The sequence below is a fragment of the Schistocerca americana genome, chromosome 7 (genome assembly GCF_021461395.2).
Source record: "Schistocerca americana isolate TAMUIC-IGC-003095 chromosome 7, iqSchAmer2.1, whole genome shotgun sequence".
NCBI lineage: Eukaryota > Metazoa > Arthropoda > Insecta > Orthoptera > Acrididae > Schistocerca > Schistocerca americana.
The window spans coordinates 553,754,686-553,770,471 of record NC_060125.1 but is presented as its reverse complement, the minus strand read 5'-3'; the positions used below and the strand labels follow the sequence as shown (position 1 = coordinate 553,770,471).

Below are 15,786 nucleotides of genomic sequence, written 5' to 3'. Positions count from 1 at the left end.
AGTCACACGCAAAAAAAAAAAAATCCACTTTTATGTTAGTGCGTCCTTACTTTCCGAACGCACCTCCTATATATATCGCAACGTGTTGATGCTTCTTATGATGATAGCAGTGATGAGATCACACAGCTCTCAAGTCTAATTTTACCCTGTTTCATTTGCACTTTCCTGCTGGAATTTAAAATCGGATATGCCGCAACAAGTGACCATCGTGAACGTTGCATTTCTTTCCTCTACTCTGGTAGACTAGAGCAGGCACGGGTCACCTTTGTTGACTGACCGACCTGATTCTCGTACTTAAACTCACGGGCTGCTTCGTCACGTGATGTGACAGCAGCGCTACTAGCGCACAAAGGCAGAACTGTAGCGTCCGCGACACCAGTGTTGATGGGGTAACGCACCGACGTGAGTGGCACCCATTTTCCGACACTCCACAACAATAATTTAATTTTGACGGCACATTCACCTTACATTCACCCCATCTTCAGATGTTTAAATTTATTTACGCGTCATGAACATTCTTTCGACACTTGATGTTTTCCAATAGCTGTCTTAAAAACTTCTGTTGAAGGTTGTGCAACGCAGTTAATAAAGAAACAATGTTGACGACACGTAAATGGATGTAAACGTCTGAAAGTGGGATATCGGGCACCTTGAAATAATATCAAGCAACTGCTTCCAGCTAACCAATACAAATCATAAAAATGGATGTTATGAAAAGGATAGATTGCCCCTCATCATATAGTGTAGATGTCGAGTCACAGACAGGCAAAATCAAAAGACTGGTAAATAAGTAAGCTTTCGGCCAAAAGATATTCTTCTGAACTAGGGGCACACACACGCACACACACACACACACACACACACACACACACACACACACACACACACACACGACCTCTGCCTTTGGCTGCCGAGGCGAGGGACAGTGGTCGTTTGTATGTGTGTGAGTTGCGCTTACGTGAATGTGTGTGTACGTTGTCAAATTTAGATCTTTTGGCCGAAGGCTTACTTATTTACCAGTCTCTTTGTTGTACACTATATGGTGAGCAGCAATCTATCCTTCTCATAAAACTGTCATCATTCCATCCTGGATTTTCCATTGTTTGATACATATGTTCCACATCTCCTCCTAAATCAATGGACCGATTTCAACAAAACTTGGTACACACATCATTTTCAAACTAGAAAGAATCGCTGTGGGAGTAAGAAGCATCCACCCATGAAAGAAGTGGGGTGCAGTGAAAAGCCAGTGCCGACCACGACGCAAGAACACCCGTACTTTAGTTATCCAGTAGTTTGAGAATGACAGCACTTAGACTTCCAACACACTTTTCACATAATTTCAAACCTTTATGGAACTTTTTCTCGCTGACGAACCCCACAAAATGACGAAAGGAAAAAGTTTGTCACTTACTACATTTTTGCTGTAAATGCAGTAAAACTGCCACATGAAGCGTGGCCGTTTAATTTATCACTATTTTACTATCAGCTCTATTCGCAACAAATTTCGCAGACAGTGTCCACATATGCCGCTGAATACACGAACAAAAATATCTCATTTTACCACACACAGTTCATGAGATATAACGTCAAATATTCAAAAGTGTGAAATATTGCCACATCATGCATTACCTTTTAATTTATTATTTCTTTGCTACTGATTCTATTCGCAACACATTTCGCAGGTAGCATTCACATATGCCGCTGAGTGTACCTAGAAACACAGACCGTTGTACAACACACAGTTGAGGAGACATGACGCCATAAACAATGAGACGCATGAAAAATTGCGGCATCGTGCATGACGGTTTAATTTATTACTTCTTTACTACTAAGTACTCACAACACATTTCGGAGACATTAGGCATACTACTGATGTGCGTGGAAACTTATATCGTTGCACAGCACACAGTTTAGAGAATGTCATAAACATTAAGCTGCATGGGAATGAGAAGCGGGCTGAAATCCGCTAGACAGACAGGTGAAATAGGCGCACAATTACGCGGAAAAATGTTAAATATGTGTGAAGTATATTTGATGTGCGTATGTAAGTAAAGACAAGGGTAGGAAGCTCATCCTAAACCCCTGAAACGATTTCAATCAAATGGGGTACCTGTATTATTTATCATATGGAAAGAAATACTGTAGGGATGGGAACCACCAGAGGACAAGGAGGTGGACACAAACACAGAGAGGAGGAAGAGGAGATAGACAAAGACAGCAGGAAGAAGAGAGAGGCAGAGAGATGGGGGAAGAGGAGATGGACAGAGTGGGAGGAGGAAATTGACAGAGAAAGGGAAGAGGAGGAGATGTGCAGAGAGAGGGGAGAGGAGAAGATTAACACAGAAATGAAAGGGCATGAGATGAGTAGATAGAGGGTGAGGAAGAGATGGAGAGGGTGAGGAAGAGATGGAGAGGGTGAGGAAGAGATGGGGAGGGCGAGGAAGAGATGGGGAGGACGAGGAAGAGATGGGGAGGACGAGGAAGAGATGGAGGGGGTGAGGAAGAGATGGACAGAGAGAGGGAGAGGAGGAAATTAAGGAATTAGGGGGTGGAGGAGATGGACAGAGGGGGAAGGAGGGGATGAACTGGAAGTGGGGGTTGGGGTGGAGGAGGTCAAAATGGACAGGGAGAGGGAGGGGTGGAGATGACTGACAGAGACAGAAGGGATGGATAGAGATAGGAGGTGGATAAAGAGAGAGGGACAGGTAGAGAGGGGAGTGAGGAGGAGGAGGAGGAGGAGGAGCATGTGGATGGTGAGAGAGGGGAGGAGAAGATGGTCAGAGAGAGGGGGGGGGGGGGAAGTGAAGGTAGACAGAGAGAACGGGAAAGAGGAGGTGGACAGAGAGAGGAGGGAGCAGGAGGAGATGGACTAATAGAAGACTGGAACAAGTACGAGTAAATATCTCGGCAATGCCTGGTTTGTTAGTTAGTTTGTTACAAATTACCTTCAGTTTCAATGACTGTTTTGTTCTACTATGTCTACGCTGGACGAGAATTATTTAATAATGTTAGTACCAGAAAGAATGGAAAAATACGGCAGTGAGATACGCAGCTCTAGTCCACGAGCAATTATGAGAAACTCTGCGATTTTTGGCCACAGGCAAGTCATTCGAGTGTTTGGAATGTAGTGTGTTAATATCCGCAAACATTATTAGCAAGCATTTTTTTAGTTATTGGTCCAAAAATACTTTCTACGGCTAACTGCGGAAATATCTGAACATGCGTCCCGGCCGGTGTACAGTGCGAGCGCCTCGCTCATCCCCTCCCCCATGAATTTCGTCAGAGGCCGGATTGAACGCAATCTTTGGCCGGATCCGGGCGGGGTGCCGCCGGTCTCCAAACAGTGGTGTGGAGATTTTCGCTTCATGTCGAGCGCAATTTTAGAACAGACGCACTGGAGATAATGTTACAAGAGGCAGAATAGTCGCCGGTCTCACGCACCTTATCTGCAGCCACTCCACAGCGCAGTATCTCTCCGAATCGTTTCAGTTAAATATCAATTGATTACTCGTCGGCCGCTTTGATACACTTGAGACATGGAAGGCCACACGGAGGGGGCGTGGTGTTACATCTCGCCATGCCCACTGCTTCCGCCATCAAATGGCACCTAGTGAAGGCGATGCCATACCATGTGGAGTTTCGAAGCATCTGATTCGATCCTATTTAAAGGAGTGACTCGAGCAGTCACTGTGGATTTGGATTAATCGAATTTAATCATGCGGATGTACGTGAACAGAAAGGTAGTACAGTACCACAATCAGAACAATTCGAGGAGCCCAGATTAGATTCCATAATTGAGATATATCCTGGATTCTACATTTACAAGGTAACAGAAAACGATTAAGCACTGAGATCGGTAGGAACGAATGTCGAATAGCAAGAAGTACAGGGTTATTACAAATGATTGAAGCGATTTCACAGCTCTACAATAACTTTATTATTTGAGATATTTTCACAATGCTTTGCACACACATACAAAAACTCAAAAAGTTTTTTTAGGCATTCACAAATGTTCGATATGTGCCCCTTTAGTGATTCGGCAGACATCAAGCCGATAATCAAGTTCCTCCCACACTCGGCGCAGCATGTCCCCATCAATGAGTTCGAAAGCATCGTTGATGCGAGCTCGCAGTTCTGGCACGTTTCTTGGTAGAGGAGGTTTAAACACTGAATCTTTCACATAACCCCACAAAAGGAAATCGCATGGGGTTAAGTCGGGAGAGCGTGGAGGCCATGACATGAATTGCTGATCATGATCTCCACCACGACCGATCCATCGGTTTTCCAATCTCCTGTTTAATAAATGCCGAACGTCATGATGGAAGTGCGGTGGAGCACCATCCTATGGTACGTTTAGCTCCCTGCTTGCTTTATTCGTCGACTTCCGCGGGCTACGCGTGAAACTTGCCCGCACGCGTTCAACCGTTTCTTCGCTCACTGCAGGCCGACCCGTTGATTTCCCCTTACAGAGGCATCCAGAAGCTTTAAACTGCGCATACCATCGCCGAATGGAGTTAGCAGTTGGTGGATCTTTGTTGAACTTCGTCCTGAAGTGTCGTTGCACTGTTATGACTGACTGATGTGAGTGCATTTCAAGCACGATATACGCTTTCTCGGCTCCTGTCGCCATTTTGTCTCACTGCGCTCTCTAGCGCTCTGGCGGCAGAAACCTGAAGTGCGGCTTCAGCCGAACAAAACTTTTGAATTTTTCTACGTATCTGTAGTGTGTCGTGACCATATGTCAATGAATGGAGCTACAGTGAATTTATGAAATCGCTTCAATCATTTGTAATAGCCTTGTATATTATTAACTCACAAGAATTCATTGGAAAAAAGAAAAACTTGATGTAAGGAGCCCTCAGAATTATTCCAGGTTTAGGAATTCAGATTTTCGTTCCCCCGTATTCGTAATAACAGGCTGTGGCAGGGATCGTTTATGTTACTAAATCCTGTAAAATGAAGTAGTCTCTGTCTTATCATCGGTATGTTCATTGTGGGATTTGATTATTCAGCTTTTGTAATTCCTTAGACCTTCAGGATGTGATACGAAGTGGTCAGACATCATCTGTCTGTGAGACAGCTGTGCAATTGAGTAAAAACAAAATAAAGGAAAATGAAAAGTTACAGATTGTTATTCAGACCAGTCACATTAATAAATTTTTCTGCAGTTCAGTCAACGCCATTATGCAAAGCGTGTTTTTTAAGCAATAAATGTTGCGCGCGCACACACACACACACACACACACACACACACACACACACACACACACACAGAGAGAGAGAGAGAGAGAAAGAGAGAGAGAGAGAGAGAGAGAGAGAGAGGTATGCATTTTTAAGACATTTTTATTACTGCACCAGTGCGTATATCTTCGCCTGATTTTCAATGCAATTATTATTAAGACACAGTTAACAACCTGCTCCGGCCGAGCGGTTCTAGGAACTTCATTTCTTATCCCCAATCCATATTCATAAAGTTAAAGAAAGAAATACGTGCATGTTCTGAAGAATACATTACTGCCGTTGACATTTCCTCCATTTTGTACGAAGACGATAGTATTGTCTGTTTTCTGTCCACTTTCGTCGGCGAGCTGCAAAAATCTCAGGTGAAGAAGTTTGATAGAAAGGAGAGAGAACACAGAATGGTACCGTGTTCCACGGTTATTTCTATTTACAACTCACATATGAGAAATGTATATCTATTTGATAGGAACATTTCCAGAAAACAAATAAAGATTGGATCTAAACGATGGTATTTACGTTTGTTTTTCCATTTGATTCATATAACTGGAATAAATTCTTACATCCTGAACAGAAGGGTGCTCACTGAAAAAAGTACAGCAGACATACCCATGAACCAGAGGTAGTTTAGAACTGCATTGGCTGGAACTGTTTGCCAGTGTGGTCCTGGAGCAAAAAATCGAGGTAGACCAGCTAGCGCAGATCCAACAGAGATCAATAGAATTAAATATAATGGATCATCGTTACCTCCAAAGGATAGCAGATTATATCCCTTTCATCACCGGGCAGTGTGGAATGAAAATAGAACAACGTGAAAACGCCCTAATTGCACAGGCTATGCTTTTGTCATATGTGAGAAATGCAAATTAAATTTGCCGGCCAGGGAGGCCGAGCGGTTCTAGGCGCTTCAGTCCGGAACCGCGCGACTGCTACGGTCGCAGGCTCAAATCCTGCGTCGGGCATGGATGTGTGTGATGTCCTTAGGTTAGTTAGGTTTAAGTAGTTCTAAGTTCTAGGGGACTGATGACCATAGATGTTAAGTCCCATAGTGCTCAGAGCCATTTGAACCATTGAATAACCAGCTCCTGAATTCTGCCATTAAAATGCCATCGTCGTTGCACTGACGCTGAAACTTAAGGAAACTCATTACAGATGAGAACGAAATCGTGAATCGTTTGATTTCATGAATTTTTGCACCACGTTTCTGCGTCAAGCCTTCACTAATGCTGATGGTCACCCACTTCGCACTTTCAATGCTGTAACCTACTTTCTCCCCATTCTATTGCTTACAGTGTGTTCTCCACAAACTTTTCTACGCTGTTGGTAAATTTTGACCACTTTCCCGTCTTTTGGACACGGAAAGTACATCACTGCCATTATGTCGTTTTCGTGTCACTGAGGCAATCTAAAGAAGCACAGGCTAACGTAAGCGCGGACGAATGCTTCCATTATGGCGCCTATGGGAAGCCGGTAGCTGCGGGTAAGCCGCGCCCATGCGCAGTCGCCTGTCGCAGCACTGTAGAGACCCTATTCAAAAACTCTAAACAGAAATAAAACAAAAAGAACTCCAGAGTTCTGCCCGCACCAGCTCTGCAAACAATAATTTTTTTCTGAGCTTGTACTAAAAAATCGTCAGATTTCGTAGGCTTATAGCAAGAAAAGACAAAACTGACATAAATGAATTCTATTAACGCCTTGCGCATCATGTTGTATAGTTGATCTCAAATGGAATGAACAAGAGAAGCAGATCTTTTCCAGTATTCTGTGCAAGAGGAGGAAATACCGAGCCAACGGGACGGCTGCTCTGCCCGGAGATAAGCCGACGAGTTAGTGGCTGCTTCGCCGACTGCTCATCGAAAGAGAGAGGAAAAGCGCCTTCAGAGGGTGTGACGCCCTACTGGAGAGCAGACTCACCTGTCTCTTGGCGCCTCCATTCTCTCCACCCTGTTCTTCGCTGTCGTCGGTCTGCTCTTCAGCTTCCGTCTTCTCTTCATCTTCCTCCTTGTCTTCTTCACCCTCATCGTCCTCTTCATCTTCCTCTTCGTCCTCCTCCTCCTCCTCCTCATCTTCGTCCTCGTCCTCGTCCTCATCCTCATCCTCATCCTCTTCCTTTTCCTCCTCTACCTTAGAATCCATGGCGGAGAGTGCGACGATTATATCTCCTTCATCCTCGATCAGTATCGGCTCCCCGTCCGTCTCTTGGAAGAATATCTGCCGAAACAGAAACGAATGTCAGCTGAGACATTTTGTGTCGACGCTGCTTCTTCTAGTGAGATAGCGTAGCATTTTTACAGAGAATACAGATCCCCCATAAAATCTTAGTTTATTTGCAAATTGAGTTCCAACTGCACTAATGATGTTGACGTACGCAGCCTGATGAAAAAAAGTGAAGCACTCAGAACACACAGTCCGATGCCATTGTACAATTACACACTGCCGGTGGGTGTGCAAATGATCACAGTTGTGATTCACTGAGGCAGGTTGGCCAGCCACCAGAGTGTGTTACTGCTGTTCATCATGAATGTTGTTACAAAGCATGGTAGAGTATATATGGACGAGAACAGCGTGGGTTGTTGGGTGATCATTTTGAAGGACACAGAGATGCCGCATACTCGTGAGAGACGTTGTCAGCACTGGACAGAGCTTGAAATGTTTCTGTATGTCCACCCTCGTGACTGATGGTCTGTGGGACTTCGGCTGTTCATTTACGTAATAAAATGAAACACAACCATCGTTTTTTATTATACTGCAACCAGTTTCGGTGACTCAGTACACCATCTTCAGGCCTTAACTGACGCTGAGGGGGGTGAAGTCCAATCATATAAAAGATCCTACCAGTGGACAACACAGGACATAGTTGTTGGCCACTGATGGAATCGTCTATACGATCGGTGTTCACCCTCTCAGCGTCCGTTAAGACCTGAAGATGCTGTACCGAGTCAAAGAAATTGGTCCAATGTAATATCAAGATGACGGCTGTACGTATTCCATTTTATTACGTGAGTTTGAAAGGATCTCTATTTGACCTGCTGGCGACATCGTGCAAGATCTAGATTTGTGGTGCATTCGGGTGATGCAGTGACCCCACGTTGGATGGTATGGGCACCCTCTGTCAGGCACTTCATTGTGAGTTACGGAGAAGTCATGTAGATGTAGATGTAGCTGCAGCTGCAGTGGTAGTCGTACGTGTTACTTTACACACATGTCAGTTGATGAATACATTTGTGCTATGCGTATTTTATGCTTCCGTTTTCTTGTTTTTGACAAACCAATTTGCTGACACTGTAGGACGTTAAATTTTCGTACATCAGAAGATGACGGCATGCTTCTGTCCAAACCGGCCATAGTGTAATAAATAATTTTTTAGCGATCTTGGCTTCAGAAGAATTTCTTTTCAATAAACTGACAGATTGCTTTCATCACACAAACATATGTAAGCCACATATGAAGCGTATTCGGAAAAAAAACATCCGATTAGTTGCGAAATGGAAACCACTGTGAAAATCCGATGGAACTTGGCACAGGTGTGTTCGGCAGTGTCTTTAGTGTGCCTGTCGATCTCTTCACGTCACTCTTTTCAGTTCAGAATGCAAAGTGATCACGTAGAAACGCCTGAAACAACAGTGTCTACCGCCAAGTATGTGGATCTGATGAGAGATTTCGCCTGGAGCTATGCAACCCACATAACATAAATGTCATGCGTTTCTTTCTTCAACACAATTTTCAGCCGCATTCTACAGGGACAATGAACACGCTCCTGCAGCGTTTTCGATATGAAGTGTTTTGATCACCCACAATACAGCCCTTAATTGGCTCCCTCTGTTATTTACCTCTGCTCACATGAACTGCTGGCTACGAAGACAACATTTTGGCACAAACAAAGAAAGGCAGACCAGAGGGAAGAATTGGCGGAAAGCACAGGCGGCTGCATTCTGTGACGAGGGCACTGGAAAGTTTGTACAACGCCACGACTAATGTCAAAGTCGGAGCGGCGACTATTTAGCTAGAAGGTGTGGCTAACTGTTGCGAATAAATTTTTTTTATTTGCACTGTGGCTTTGATTTCGCGACCGATCGGACCTTACTTTCCGAAACAGCTCTGGTAATTCCCCAAGGTAGTGTTATAGGCCCTTCGCTGTTCCTTATCTATATAAACGATTTGGGAGACAATCTGAGCAGCTGTCTTCAGTTGTTTGCAGATGACGCTGTCGTTTATCGAGTAATAAAGTCATCAGAAGATCAAAACAAACTGCAAAACGATTTAGAAAAAATATCCGAATGGTGCGAAAAATGACAGTTGGCCATAAATAACGAAAAGTGTGAGGTCATCCACATGAGTGCGAAAAGGAACTAGTTAAACTTCGGTTACACGATAAATCAGTCTAATCTAAAAGCCGTAAATTCACCTAAATACCTAGGTATTACAATTACGAACAACTTAAATTGGAAAGAACAAATAGAAAATGTTGTGGGGAAGGCTGACCAAAGGCTGCGTTTTATTGGCAGGACACTTATAAAATGTAACAGACCTACTAAGGAGACTGCCTACACTACGCTTATCCGTCCTCTTTTAGAATACTGCTGCGCGGTGTGGGACCCTTACCAGGTAGGACTGACGGAGTACATGGAAAAAGTTCAAAGAAAGGCAGCACGTTTTGTATTATCGCGAAAATTGAGAGAGAGAGAGAGAGAGAGAGTCACAGAAATGATACAGGATTTGGGCTGGAAATCATTGAAAGAAAGGCGTTTTTCGTTGCGACGGAATCTTCTCACAAAATTCCAGTCACCAACTTTCTTCTCCGAATGCGAAAATATTTTGTTGACACCGACCTACATAGGGCGGAACGATCACCACGATAAAATAAGGGAAATCAGAGCTCGTACGGAAAGATATAGGTGTTCATTCTTTCCGCGCGCTATACGAGATTGGAATAATAGAGAATTGTGAAGGTGGTTCGATGAACCCTCTGCGAGGCACTTAAATGTGATTTGCAGAGTATCGATGTAGATGTAGAATTCATTGACTGTTCAGTTGGTCAGGAATGGCTTGCTAAATGTATAGTCTTGTCACTCATAAACTGCAGTAACTCAGCTAAATTAGAGATGTTTCGTCGACTTTGTGCTATGTTTTATTAATCTCAAACTTTGATAACATTACCTAGATATTATCATGCTAGGGATGTCGACACTGAAATACCTGGCCGCCGCGTGAAATCGTCTTGAAAGTGTTACAGTATTGGACTGTATTGGATTTCTGTCAAGCGGTATCTAATGCAGTTGAGACCCACAGCAGACACCGAAGGATCAGTAGACTTTTCTTCGATACGTCTTCCTCGTCTGACTTGCCCCTCTCGTGTGGCCCATGCACCAGTGATACTCAGCCACTGCTGCAGGCCTGGTTATTTTTCGTGTTTTGCTGTCCCTATTAATATCTATAAACAGGATATCGGACTGGACTGATCTGGGACCACTCTATCGAATGGGCTCGTTAAATTTCACTTTAAAAATAATTTTGTTAGCAGCGGGAAAGAAATCGACGTCTTCCGTTTACACTGGACGTTGCAGGAAATTTGTGATAGACAGCGTTTGTTTGGGCTGTGTTCAACTACACATTACAAAAATTAAACTGCAAGTATCTGTCGAAGCACCAAAAGAAATGCTCCTGATGACCCATTGGAGAGAGACCCTGGATATGCACTCGAGCGTAGGATTCCACAGCTTTTGCCACTTCGGTAAAACTTTCGTGGCTATACAAGGCTTCGCCATCTACATCTACATTTATACTCCGCAAGCCACCCAACGGTGTGTGGCGGAGGGCACTTTACGTGCCACTGTCATTACCTCCCTTTTCTGTCCCAGTTGCGTATGGTCCGCGGGAAGAACGACTGTCGGAAAGCCTTCTTGCGCGCTCGAATCTCTCTAATTTTACATTCGTGATCTCCTCGGGAGGTATAAGTAGGGGGGAGCAATATATTCGATACCTCATCCAGAAACGCACCCTCTCGAAACCTGGACAGCTAGCTACACCGCGATGCAGAGCGCCACTCTTGCAGAGTCTGCCACTTGAGTTTGCTAAACATCTCCGTAACGCTATCACGCTTACCAAATAACCCTGTGACGAAACGCGCCGCTCTTCTTTGGATCTTCTCTATCTCCTCCGTCAACCTGACCTGGTACGGATCCCACACTGATGACCAATACTCAAGTATAGGTCGAACCAGTGTTTTGTAAGCCACCTCCTTTGTTGATGGACTACATTTCTAAGGACTCTCCCAATGAATCTCAACCTGGCACCCGCCTTACCAACAATTAATTTTATATGATCATTCCACTTCAAATCGTTCCGCACGCATACTCCCAGTTATTTTACAGAAGTAACTGGTACCAGTGTTTGTTCCGCTATCATATAATCAGACAATAAAGGATACATAGATTACTTGCCGCAAGGCGAGCGCGAGCTCACGGCTACGAGAAGTGTTGGGCTGGCAGAAGAGCCAACACCGTGTTACTAGAGGAGGCCGAAAAACACGCGTTTTAGCTCAAGTAGGCTGGCGTGAAGAGGGAAGAACTATACTGACGTGAGGTCTGGAACATGGCAAGGAATAAGAATTCCGAAAGCGGACGTAATTAGTTTGATACTCAACTTTAAACCATTAATGATGAACGTCGCTCTTGACGGTACATGATTCACAATATTATTTGTTCAGAATACATTCTTGAAGAATATGGCGCCTTGCTAGGTCGTAGCAAATGACGTAGCTGAAGGCTATGCTAAACTGTCGTCTCTGCAGATGAGAGCGTATGTAGACAGTGAACCATCGCTAGCAAAGTCGGCTGTACAACTGGGGCGAGTGCTAGGGAGTCTAGACTAGACTAGACCTGCCGTGTGGCGGCGCTCGGTCTGCAATCACTGATAGCGGCGACACGCGGGTCCGGCGTATACTAACGGACCGCGGCCGATTTAAATGCTACCACCTAGCAAGTGTGGTGTCTGTCGGTGACACCACAAGAAGTTTTACAGGAGTAGGGAGTCGCTGTAGTAGTGGACAGCGTGTCGGAGCGTCAGTTGAGACCGCGCGGCGCTTTCACTAGAGGCTTGCTGGCCGGCACGTCCCAGTCATTGAGCTCGATTCGCACTGTGCGTCAACGGAGGGGAAGGGAAGGGCATCGTCAAGTGGTGTGATGACCGTGCTAGCGGAAGCAGCGTGACGTCGTTCAGTGAAGCCCTGGACGGTGGGTATGAGGCTCTGAGGAACGAGCCACCTTAAAACAGACCCAGTATATGCGGTATCAGCGTGAAGCGACTAGCAGCGGTTTGTTAACAGCCAAAGCTAAATTTTTGGGGACAGAGTGTCTTCGGTTACTTCTACACGCTGCTGCGAAACTGAAAGAATAGAAAAAAAATCGCACAAATTTTTCAAAACCTCATATATTTTCTCCAGATTGTATACACATAAATAAATAACAATCTATATTCATAAGGAAATGCATAACAATTATTTACATCCTTGCCTCTCTAAATCCCAAATGACATAGTTATGTCTTCTTTAATAGAGACGACTGTTGAAGGAATTTTCATTAAAAATTTTATCTATTTACGTTTTTATTTATGCACACTGTAAGCTTTTTCTTTGTTCAGGTTTTGCAAAACGTGAATAATTTTCCCTTTCAAATATTTAGTCTCTTTTTGTGGGAGAACACGTGACGGAAATACGTGAAATATCTTGCAGACTTAGTACTATGTCGCCAAAACAAAGAAATCAATAAAGTGAATTCGTGTCGCACGCATGCAGTGTAGTGTAGTGTAGTGTAGTGTAGTGTAGTGTCATATTCGTATTGGGTGGTGGTGGTGGTGGTGGTGGTGGTGGTGAAGTAAGGGAGCGGGTGTAGCGCGGTGCCAGCAAACATATAGCCTGCTCCTCCTCTTCGAATAGCACCAAGTTGGCCGCCGACCTTAACGCCCCCATCCGACCTACGAATCGCCACTCACATTCTCCAGTGCCACATGGCCTCGTTTGACGAGACCCTGCGGCGAGGTTAGGAATTTAAGCCCGATCATTGCCATATTGGCGCAAAGACTGATGGTCAGAAGCCTTACACCACCACCACCACCACCCCTCTTCCCCTTGCTGGCCAAATACCGGCAGTGAAAATGTCATGAACGCTCGAGTTGAGCACCACCGCCAAGGTTCAGGTGCGCGTTAGCGCGACCTCGGCTACGGAGGAGGATAAAGAATGCAGTGAAATGATTATGATGCCACAACAACACCAAATCCGCTGCTGTAACACGAGTGAGCCCGACGAGGCAGTAAATTTGCGTTGCTGCCAGAATGAGCGAGCGAGGCGGTCGAGACGGCGCTATGACAATTTACTCGCATTCCAGAGGACGGACAGTCAAACCTTCCAATCCTCCTAGACAGACTTAACTGCGCTGCTTTGCATATGTTCTATGTACTGACTTGGCAGAAAATCCTAAGAAATTTTGATCTTATGTCAAAGCGGTAGGTGGATCAAAACGAAATGTCCAGACACTCTGTGACCAAAATGGTACTGAAACAGAGGATGACAGACTAAAGGCCGAAATACCAAATGTCTTTTTCCAAAGCTGTTGCACAGAGGAAGACTGTACTGCAGTTCCTTCTCTAGATTGCCGCACAGATGACAAAATGGTAGATACCGAAATAGACGACAGAGGAAACAATTAAAATCGCTCAAAAGAGGAAAGGCCGCTGGACCTGATGGGAAAGCAGTTCGATTTTACACAGAGTACACGAAGGAACTTGCCCCCCTTCTTGTAGCGATGTACCGTAGGTCTCTAGAAGAGCGTAGAGTTCCAAAGGATTGGAAAAGGGCACAGGTCATCTCCGTTTTCAAGAAGAGACGTCGAACAGATGTGCAGAACTATAGACCTATATCTCTAACGTCGATCAGTTGTAGAATTTTGGTACACGTATTATGTTCGAGTATAATGACTTTTCTGGAGACTAGAAATCTACTCTGTGGAAATCAGCATGGGTTTCGAAAAAGACGATCGTGTGAAACCCAGCTCGCGCTATTCGTCCACGAGACTCAGAGGGCCATAGACATGGGTTTCCAGGTAGATGCCGTGTTCCTTGACTTCCGCAAGGCATTCGATACAGTTCCCCACAGTCCTTTAATGAACAAAGTAAGAGCACATGGACTATCAGACCAATTGTGTGATTGGATTGAAGAGTTCCTAGATAACAGAACGCAGCATGTCATTCTCAATGGAGAGAAGTCTTCCGAAGCAAGAGTGATTTCAGGTGTGCCGCAGGGGAGTGACGTAGGACCGTTGCTAATCACAATGTACATAAATGACCTTGTGGATGACATCGGAAGTTCACTGGGGCTTTTTGCGGATGATGCTGTGGTATATCGAAAGGTTGTAACAATGGAAAATTGTACTGAAATGCAGGAGGATCTGCAACGAATTGACGCATGGTGCGGGGAATGGCAATTGAATCTCAATGTAGACAAGTGTAATGTGCTGCGAATACACAGAAAGAAAGATTCTTTATCATTTAGCTACAATATAGCAGGTCAGCAACAGGAAACAGATAATTCAATAAATTATCTGGGAGTAGGCATTAGGCGTGATTTAAAATGGAATGATCATGTAAAGTTGATCGTCGGTAAAACAGATGCCAGTCTGAGATTCATTGGAAGAATCCTAAGGAAATGCAATTTGAAAACAAAGGAATTAGGTTACAGTACACTTGTTCGTCCACTGCTTGAATACTGCTCAGCAGTGTGGGACCCGTACCGGATAGGGTTGCTAGAAGAGATAGAAAAGATCCAACGGAGAGCAGCGCGCTTCGTTGCAGGATCATTTAGTAATCGCGAGTGCGTTACGGAGATGATAGATAAACTCCAGTGGAAGGCTCTGCAGGAGAGACGCTCTACAGCTCGATACGGGCTTTTGTTGAAGTTTCGAGAACATACCTTAACCGAGGAGTCAAGCAGTATATCGCTCCCTCCTACGTATATCTCGCGAAGAGACCATGAGGATAAAATCAGAGAGTATAGAGCCCATAGAGAGGCATGCCGACAATCTTTCTTTCCACGAACAATACGAGACTGGAATAGAAGGGAGAACCGATAGAGGTACTCAAGGTACCCTCCGTCACACACCGTCAGGTGGCTTGCGGAGTATGGATGTAGATGTGCAAACCAAAGTTTCAACTCTCCTTTCATCGTTCACCTTGAACTTTGGCACTGGAAAGTGGCTTGCACGTGGGCAATGTTGCTTTACGGAGGTAACTGATAAGGACCTGCCACTGGGATGCACTACTGAGCACTTGACGCAGCGGTGTGTGTGTGTCGCTCGGTGTTCTAGCATTGTCAGTCTCGCACACATTGCTGTCCTTTGATATTGATTGTTGGTGGTTGTAAGCAATAACAAGTGAACGTAAAAGTTGTTTTTGCTTCTGTAATCTTATGAGAATATTCTGTTTAGTTCAGCTAGAATTTCTGCTAATAAATACGTAAATAATTCATGAATCAATTTTGTCTGCATATGTGCAAT

General features: G+C 44.6%; 1 protein-coding gene across 1 annotated transcript in view; it reads right to left on the bottom strand.

Moving 5' to 3' along the window:
- The window catches only part of LOC124623085 (trichohyalin-like), a 574,208-nt gene that overhangs the window by 315,251 nt on the left and 243,171 nt on the right, over positions 1–15,786 (bottom strand). The window contains exon 3 of the mRNA XM_047148876.1: positions 7,156–7,452. Coding sequence (XP_047004832.1) covers positions 7,156–7,452 — 297 coding nt within the window. The remainder of the gene's footprint in view (positions 1–7,155; positions 7,453–15,786) is intronic.